This window comes from Glycine max, chromosome 20, assembly GCF_000004515.6.
Source record: "Glycine max cultivar Williams 82 chromosome 20, Glycine_max_v4.0, whole genome shotgun sequence".
NCBI classification, from domain to species: domain Eukaryota; kingdom Viridiplantae; phylum Streptophyta; class Magnoliopsida; order Fabales; family Fabaceae; genus Glycine; species Glycine max.
The window spans coordinates 33,619,302-33,629,149 of NC_038256.2; the positions used below are offsets into that span (position 1 = coordinate 33,619,302).

Sequence of the window (9,848 nt, forward strand, 5' to 3'; positions counted from 1 at the left end):
GTTTATTTAGAGTTTTAGACAATCAAGGGATCTGCTCACCAAAATCTTGTTATTTTAGATTTGCACTAAACTTTTGATATTTCGAACCCGTTTGTTCTGCTTTTTTCGCTGAAAAAATAAGTTTTATTTTGAAAAAAAAAATCACTCTTAAGATTGTTTAGTGTTTGTTCAAGTTTTTGAAAAAGAAAATCTATAAAATGATTAATGGTTGTTTTGAAAAGTTCTTTTCAGTAGCTTCTAAAAAAACTGTAATTATAATTACCTTTCAAAATAAAAGTGTTTTTATAATTGTAACCAAACAAAAGAAATTGCTGCTTTTCATAAAATCTCTAAATAACAAATCATTTTTAAAAAGCTTAAACAAATAGGCATTATATCTTGTAGATTATCTTAAGCAATATTTTAAAGTTGGGCTGAACTTACTGTTTCGACCATGAACCTGTAAAAATCGGCCTTTATGTTGAATTGGTAATAAAGCATCCAGCTATTAAAAACTGGATCAGTCTAGCAAAGTAGCAAACTGTTTGAGCTGAAATGGGTTTCGTATAAATGGCCAGTCTATACTTTGTCAGCCTGCAAGCACTGAGAACAACAACTACTGTATACCTGCAAATCAGTCCTTGCTTCCAAATGCCGCCATTACAGACCCACATGCACAACAGAAGAAGGAAAGAAGAGGTGGAATTAGACCATTGGGAGAAAGCACACGTAGGAAGGGAGGAAAGAGAAAGAAGAGATTTATTTTGTACTTTATGAGCTTGTTTGGGTTATTTGTGTAGAATTACTTGAATGGAATGTATTTTAAAGAATTAGTTTTTGGAAGAATAAGTTTTACTTTTGATAATATTTGCTAAAAGCAATTTTGATAGGTTGAGTTTTGCTTGAATATTGTTGAGTAAAATTACCCTTTTATTGTAAATACACACTCATTTTGTTTTATCTGTGTAACTGTTTTTAGAATGTTTATAATTTGTTATGGACAAAATTGTCAAATTATACCAATAATGTCCAAAAAGGCATTTTCCCAGAAGTAACAAAATGTATGGCTTAGCTCTTGAACAAATGTTTTTATGGCCAATTCTGGTTTATAGAATGTATTTTACAATTCAGAGTTATTCTGGAGGTGTCATCCAAATTCACACTATTGATGATGGTTTATGTTGTTCTTATTGCAGGTTGTGGCCCAAACAATCAACTCATGCTTAGATGAGCTGCCTGGCATTCCACGAACACAAATTGGGTTTGCAACTTTTGACAGCACAATACATTTTTATAACATGAAGGTTTGTAGTATTATTATATTACCATTGTTAATATATGTCCATATTTGCCTTAATTGGTATACTTTATGCTAATTATTGTATGTTACACTTTTCCAGTCATCCTTGACTCAACCCACAGATGTTGGTGGTCTCAGATCTGGATGACATATTTGTTCCCCTGCCAGATTATCTCCTTGTGAACTTATCAGAATCAAGAAGTGTGGTGGAAACCTTTCTTGATAGTCTGCCATCCATGTTCCAGGACAAAGTGAATCTGGAATCTGCTTTCGGTCCTGCTCTCAAGGCTGCCTTTATGATTATGGTATGCTAGTTCCTTTTTACCTACTACTTTGAATTGAATTGTATTATTATTATTATTATTATAAGTTTTTTTCCGGTCATGACTCATACGTAGTAGTGAGCTTTTTTACACCAAATGCATTGGATGAGATTTCTATTATTGAAACAAAACAACAGTATGGTTTAAAAGATTAGTTTCCATGCTAAATTGCAAGTATATATGTGTGTGTATGTATGTATGTATATTTCCTGGGATCATGGTAGAAAAATCTTAACCCAATTCTAGAAAATCCATCAAGCATGACACTTATTATTGGAATATCTTATTTAAATTTTAATATTCAAGACCTTGTTCAATTGCAAGGATTTTTGCTAGGCACTCTAAACAACCAGAACGTCATTGAATAAGTCTGATATATCATAATGAAGCAAGTTACATGCACAGAAATGGAATCTGTTGGTTTTGTGGAGGAAATTATAAAAAACAGAGGAGAGAAGAGAGACAATACGTATGCAGAGGAAATAGAATTATTCTATTCTAATTCAAATTGTTCTCGACAGCGATACAATAAATAGCAAAAGATAAACTAATTAGATAACAAGATATTAGTAAAACAAAATATTAAAACTAACTTGCTCCTTAAAGATAAGAACCACTTATTGACTAGGCTAATCCATTAAAACTGTCTTACTCCTAAAATATAGGAAATCAACTTATTTACTAAATCCTATTTTAAAACTGAAAAATAAAATATTATGCAGTTACAAAAGTATATCTTCAACACTCCTCCTTGCTTTTGGAACTGCAAACTCCAATTCTTTGAGTTCAAGTTTGTTGATAGGTAGTGACTTTGTAAACATGTCAGCCAGTTGATCTTTAGACTTGCAGTAAATTAAGTTTACTTCTCCACTTTGTTGTATCTTTATCAAATAATAAACCTTGATGTTGAAATGTTTAGTCTTCCCATGACACACAGGATTGTTTGCAACAGCAATGGCTACTTGATTGTCAACAAAAATTCCAGTTTTGTTTTTTTTGAGAAAATAGAATGTTTGGCCTTGTTGTAGTGAGATACATTGGACATCCAATCAAACTCCCATAATATCCTTCATCAATGTTATCAACGCCTTCTTCTTTGCTAAACTTCTCCTTTTGATTCATTGGTGTGCTAACAGACTTGCATTCCTCCATTTGAAACTTCTTCAAATTTTCTTTTGCATATTTCCTTTTTTTCATGTTTAGCATTCTTTCAAGATGGCAATGATCAAGTTTCTTGTGCCAGAGTTTCGTGGGTGTGACTTGAGTGAAATAGGTTGTATGCTCCTCCTCTGCTGGATCAAATGAAAAGCTTTTACCTTTCATTTTAACCCTTAGAACTTCCCAGCCAAAAATGTCATAGATAAAGCAATGTTGATGTTCAAAGGACACTTTAAATCCCTTTTTAATCAATTGACCTACACTTAGCAAGTTTTGGTCAATGTTAGGTACATAAAGAACATCTGATATTAATTTGATACATGAACATGTTGAAATTGCAACAGTTCCTTTTCCTTTTACTGGAATATAGCCACCATTCCCAATTCTGACCTTTGAGACATTAGTTGGCTTCAAATTCTTGAATAAAGTCTTATCATATGTCATGTGGTTCATACAACCACTATCAATCAACCAACTTTCACTTGATTCACTACTCAAGAAGCATGTGGCCACAAATAGTTGGTCCTCCTCTTCTTGATTAGCAATCTGAGCTCCCTCATCATGGTGATTTTTGTTGGGGCAGATCACCGCTTCATGCCCTATCTGGTTGCACTTGATACATTTTGCATCTGGTCTCCTCCAACATCTGAAAGGTGCATGACCTTTTTTTCCACAATGTTGAGAAGGTGGATAATTTTTCTTTTTATCCTTACCTTTGTTTTGGTTGTTTGCACTATTTTCGCTGCTTGCTGGTTGGTTCTTCTTGAAAAAATCCTTTTTGCTTTCATCAACTTCATGATGTTTGGCAGGCAAAGCACCTTCAACAACACGATCTTGCCTCATCAACCTTCGCTGCTCTTGAGCTTGCAGGGCATGTAGCACTTCTGCCAATGTGATTTTTGACAGATCCTTTGTTGTTCTCCAATGAAGCTATAGATGCTTCATATCTCTCCGGCACTGTTACCAAAATTTTCTCTACAATTCTTGAATCAGCAAAATTACTTCCCAACAACTTTATCTTGTTGGCAATACCCAACAATTTGTTTGAGTATTCTTTGATTGTTTCTGACTCTTCCATCCTTTGAAGCTCAAATTCCCTCCTTAAATTCAGCACTTGCATGCTTCGTATTCTATCATCTCCAGCGTATTCCTCTTTCAGATAATCCCAAATTGCTTTGGGTGATTTAAGAGTCATGATTATGATGAATATCATTTGTGAAATACCAGTGAACAAACATGATCTCGCCTTTGCCTTCTTCATCTATCTTTCCTTGTGATTTTTAATTTGGGCCATGGTAGGATTTTCAGGCAGCGGATATATTTCATAATCCTCTTCGACAACATCCCACAAATCCAAAGACTCCATGTAGGATTGCATTTTCATTTCCCAAAGATCATAATTCTCTCCATCAAAGATTGGAAGAGTTATGTAGGTAAAACTTGCTTCACCTTCCATGGTACAGGTCCTGTTTCTGTGGTTTATGTTCAGGCCAATGACTTGAGAAACATTGATAGGAGGTTACCTTTTGACTGGGGAGAGCTTGGATTCTAGGGGCCTTTAGATGTATGATGATGGCTTCCAATTGTTGAATTATATATAATTGTTATATTGACCTTGCTTGGAAAATTTAGGGAAATTGATAACATCAAGTATTTAAACAAATTGTTGATATTTTCTTGCATTTCAGCTGAAAAGTATATTGTATATTACCCTTAAGATATATCAGTGGAGTATTCAATTGATATATTTAGTATGCATTTCTCTGTGTTGCAGCTTCATGATAAAAAAAATGAATTCAATGATGGATTTTGTGTGCAATTTGTCCCTTAATAAGTTTATTCGATAAGATGAGATTGGTTTCGACTTGCTCCAGTGTGGATAGATATCTTAATCTATTAAATAACTTGGTAGATTTGTGATGTATTCCTCCTCTGATTGTCTTGTTGAATAACATTTGATATCCATCTTGAATTATGTATATGCTTTGTTTCCATAAGCAGGTTACTCTTAAAGATAATGATAATGAAATGTCAAGGAGGCTGAAGAAGGTACTTGAGAAATTCAGAAGTACTGACTGTGCATATTACCAATTGTGCCACCTTGTGAGGCAAGGCGAACACCCCAAAGAAGGATTCTTTCTTCTTTCAAACTTGTTTGAGGACCAGATGGGTGCTAATATTGGGTATGCTGATTGGATGCTACAGATTTCCCGACAAGTGCAGCAAGCATAACTTAGAGGTACAGATTGTAGTCTTTTATTAGGAAGTTTCAATTAATTTTGTTGGTTTACATGCTGGCAATCAATAGACACCATCTTTTTTACCTGATGAATATCTTTTATCCTATGGTAATTGTCCCTATTATATGAGTGCCACTACAGTGTCCAGTCGTAATCAATATTAGATATGGACTCTGAAGCAGTTTACATCCTTTGAATGAAATTTGGATCACCTAAAACTCTTCAAAATGAAAGCAAATTCTTGAGAAATACAGACAATCGAGGACCCTTTGATGTTTTAGATAGGCGAAACATTATGTAGACTAGTAAGAAAGTATTTTAGCGTTTGTAAGGAAGGTTTATCAAAGTGAGAACCTGAGAGGTGAGAAGAGATTAATCTCAAAGTATCCAATCTTACATAAATGTTTTAGATAGGGAACCTGAGGGTTGTCCCTGTGAACAACAAATCGTGGGTGTTTATCACCACAAAGCGAGGACTAACAGAAATGTGATCCCAAGATCAAAACTGACTCTGATACCATATTAGATTTCATTTTAAAATCAATTGGCATTAAGTAAAGTTGTCCAACAAATATATAAGCTATAAGCTGCACTCCAAGGACGACTGAAATAGCAGATGTGAGACTTGACAATTTCTCAATAATTTGAACATACTCATATGTCTACTTTATGTAGGGATTCCCCTTTTGATAGGGTTTTTTTTTGTCATCCTTGTTACCTTTCTCGTAACTGAAGGACCGTTTCGTTTCTACATTAGAAATAAATTGAGTTTATGCTTGCGGATGCATAGCAAGCGTGGATGCTTGACTTGGCTAATTGGTCGTTAGAAGGATGCATCATGGGACACTGTAAGTTCATGGCAAATTTCCCCAAATGGGGTTCTTTTACAAACAATTTCCCCATTTGGGGCTGTTTTGAAAGATTTTCCATAAGGGTGTTGTTTTGAACGTACCCTGCATGGAAATTTCATGCAAAACGCCAGCATGACTGGCGCATCCCCTCCGTATGCGACACGTGGCAGTGTCGCTTCTGCCACTGACGACACCAGTGGTATCGCCACCTGCACTGGCGCTTTGGCCATGCAGAGTGAAGTCGCTGGTCAACTTGGCGCCACCAGCCTAGGGTCAGCTTTTTCCGTGCTATGTCAGCTTTCAGCTTTTTCAGAGGGCAGCTTTTGTACCATAGAAAACGCCAGTAGTGTTGGCGATTTAGGATAAGTAGAAAACGCCACTCCCTTTGGCGTTTTAGGGTGTTTAAATACACCTCCCATTTCAGCATTTGTTTAGCGCTTCAGAATACCTCTGCAACTTCTTTTCCTTTGGCATCTTTGGCAATCAAAATTCTGTGGTATGAAATTTTTTTTTAAAGTAACTTTTATATTTCATAGACTTTCCATAGACATGTTAGTGTGTGTTTAAATTTCTAAAATAAAAGAAAAATTATGTAATAATGTTTATTTGAAGAAAATTTTATCAATGAAAATAAAATATTTTGAATATGAAATTTGTAGTATTTTTTTAATTAGATTAGGTTGGTGTTGATGATTTATTAGTGTGTTAATAATTGATGAACGTTTGAACTTTCATTTAAAAAAATTTGTAGATCATATTTATTTGAAGTAAGTATTTTGAGTACGAAATTTATTTTAATATGAAGTTGTAGTATTTTTTACTTAGATTAGGTTCATTTGTCGGTGTGTTAAAAATTTATAAGCATTCAAGTTGAAAGTGTTATTTGATGATGCTTTGTTGTTTCTCGTATCATATTTATTTTAATATATTTGTAGTAATTTTGTAATTGTCTATTTTCATTTTGAATTTATTATTGTTAAGCTTAATTATTTATACTACTAACTTCATTCATGAATTATTTTATTTTGTCTTTAAAATTACTATCTTGAAATTGTTCATTTTTTTAAGTGTGTCCCATGAAATTAATTTGAAGTTAATTAAATTTTTTTAAAAGAAAAATTGAATGTGAAGTTCCAATAAAGGGACCTTTTGTGATTACATTTTATTAGTTTGGATTTAAAGTTTTACAAAATCGTTCGTGTTATTTAAGTGTGTGTTGATGTGAAATTTATTTAAACTTAATAATTTTGATTACATATTGATTAGTTTAAAAGTACTATATTGAAATCGTAATTTTTTTTAAAAGTGTCTTAATGTGAAATTGATTTGAAGTTAAATTTTATTTTAAAATAAAGTTTTATTTTGAAGTTCCAGTAATGACTTTTTGTGATACCTATTTTATAATTTATTTGACGTATTAAAATATTGTTTTTGTAGGTACACGATGAATTCGGTTATAACAGTGTTGTATTTCAATGGAAGGGTATATGAAGACAATGATGGTGTCGAAAGTACTTTGTTGAGCGTGGCCGCCAAGCCCAGAGACAGTTAAATGAAGGACAAGTATATTGTTCAAAGCTTGTTAAAGAACTTAGAAAAAATCAAGAACAAGCTTGTTCGCACATCGTTCGCGTGTATGACATCCACTCCACAAGGTTTGAAGTAGAGGAGACCTTCAATCCTATTACGCAACGTGGCGGACAAAAGTGGGCAGTTAACTTGAATGGTCATTATTGTCAATGCGGAAGGTATTCTGTGCTTCACTATCCATGTTCACATATCATTGCAGCTTGTGGTTACGTGAGCCTGAACTACTACCAATATATAGATGTTGTTTATACAAATGAGCACATCTTAAAAGCTTACTCCGCACAATGGTGGTCTCTTGGGAATGAAGCGGCTATTCCTCCTTCTAATGACACATGGACACTTATCCCTGACCCAACTACAATTCGTGCGAAAGGTCGGCCAAAATCAACAAGGATAAGGAATGATATGGATTGGGTCGAACCATCTGAGCATTGACAAAAATGCAGTAGATGTGGAGCCGAAGGGCATAACAGGCGTCGATGTCCAATGCAATCTGAGCGTGGGAGTTGTTCAAATCATTGATTTATGTATGTTAGTCGAGTGACTTGTATTTGTTTAAGTTCTCTTGAATGTATTGAATTTCTGGGGTTGAATCAATTTGTTAGTTAAAAACATTACTTATTTTGGTTTGTGTACATTAGCTATTTGTGGGGTTCCATGAATTCATTAGTTAAAAACATAACCATAAAACCTACTCATAACCCCTAATCCAAAACCCTAGGCCTTAAACCCCTAAGCCCTTACCCTAACCCTAATCCTAAGCCAAACCACGTAACAGTTAACCCCAAGCCCTAAGCCACATACCTAAACCCTAATCCCTAATCCTAATCCTAACACTAACCCCTAATCCCTAAACCCCTAAGCTTTAACCCTAAACCCCTTAGCCCTAACCCTAACCCCAAGCCCTAGGCCACACTTACCCAAAAACCTAACCCCTAATCCAAAAGCTATCCATTAAACCCATCAACCATAACCCTAACCCTCCCCCAAATACCTAACTCTAACCCCAAGCCCTAGGCCACACTAACCCTAAAACCTAACCCTAACCCCTAATCCAAAACCTATCCCTTAAACCCCTAAGCTCTAACTCTAACCCTAACCCAAACACCTAAACCCTAACCCCAAGCCCTAGGAAACATCCCTAATCCATAAAAGCTAACCATAAAACCTAACCCTAAAACCTTACCCTAATCCATAAAACATCACCCTAACCCTAAAACCTATCCCTAATCCATAAAACCTAACCCTATTTCATAAAACCTAATCCTAAAACATAACCCTAATCCATAAACCTATCCATAAAACCTAACCCTACCCCTAAAACATAACCCCAACCCCTAATCCAAACCCCTAAGCTCTAACCCTAACCCTAACCCCAAGCCCTAGGCCACACTAACCCTTATCCATAAAACCTAACCATCAAACATAACCCTAAAACCTTACCCTAATCCATAAAACCTCACCCTAAACCATAAAACCTAACCCTAAAACCTATCCCTAATCCATAAAACCTAACCCCAACCCCTAATCCAAACCTAAGCACTAACCATAACCCTAAAACCTTACCGTTACCCCTAATCCAAAACTCTAAGCCTTAAACCCCTAAGCCCTAACCCTAAGCCTAGCCCAAACCCCTAAACACTAACCCCAAGCCCTAAGCCACATCCCTAATCCCTAAATCGTAACCCCTAAGCCTAATCTCTAATCCCTAATCCCTAAACCCCTAACCGTAAAGGAGAACATATCGCGTTGGTGTTCGGCTTTAGTTACTGAAACTACTTATTTTTCGTTTGTCTGCTTTAGTTTTATTTGTAAACTTAGTTTATTATTATAGTTTGATGTGCCACATAAACTCTATACATTAGTAAGGCATAATAAATGAGATGTGATAGATTAATTGTTAAAATCAAATGTCTTACAAACAACAACAAAATTACATAGATACATCAAAATCAGTCATTATGGTGTCCGTGATGTCGTGAGGATGTGCCACATGGTCGATCCCATCTTCGCGCTTGACGATCAGGATTTCTTCTGCCACCGCGTTGTCTATCCCGCTTCTGCTTGCTCAGCCTCTACAAAAAACTCCTGACGCAAATCAACACCTAATAAGTCGCCCATATCAGGTATTGCTCCGGGTACATTCCATTGCGGAGCAAATGGGGCGTTAGGTGTTGCCATGGGGGCATCGTGCTGCTGTGAAGGAGTCATAGTGGGCCATGAAAAATGAGGTTGTGTTTTCGCAACACCACCAAACGAATGTGAGGTCTCAAAAGTATCAGTATGATGACCTGCAAAAGGATACTGATACATCTGTGAAGGATATTCGGAAAATGTTGCTGGCGTGTAATACATTCCATGACCACGCTCTATCATTTGTTGGGAATATTGTTCCGCTTCAACAGGA

General features: G+C 35.5%; 1 protein-coding gene across 1 annotated transcript; it reads left to right on the forward strand.

Moving 5' to 3' along the window:
- The first annotated feature begins 1,078 nt into the window (after positions 1-1,078).
- LOC102665806 (protein transport protein Sec24-like At3g07100) lies at positions 1,079-5,298 on the forward strand. Its single transcript, XM_014772589.3, has 3 exons — positions 1,079-1,283; positions 1,380-1,584; positions 4,762-5,298. Exons 2-3 carry the CDS (start codon positions 1,402-1,404, stop codon positions 4,990-4,992), a joined length of 414 nt encoding a protein of 137 aa, XP_014628075.1. The 5' UTR covers positions 1,079-1,283; positions 1,380-1,401; the 3' UTR covers positions 4,993-5,298.
- Positions 5,299-9,848: the final 4,550 nt, after the last annotated feature.

Coding starts and splice junctions, on each gene's coding strand:
- LOC102665806 (XM_014772589.3), top strand. CDS start 1,402: ATGTTGGTGGTCTCAGATCTGGATGACATATTTGTTCCCCTGCCAGAT. Junction 1,585..4,761: donor AGGCTGCCTTTATGATTATG/GTATGCTAGTTC, acceptor TTCCATAAGCAG/GTTACTCTTAAAGATAATGA.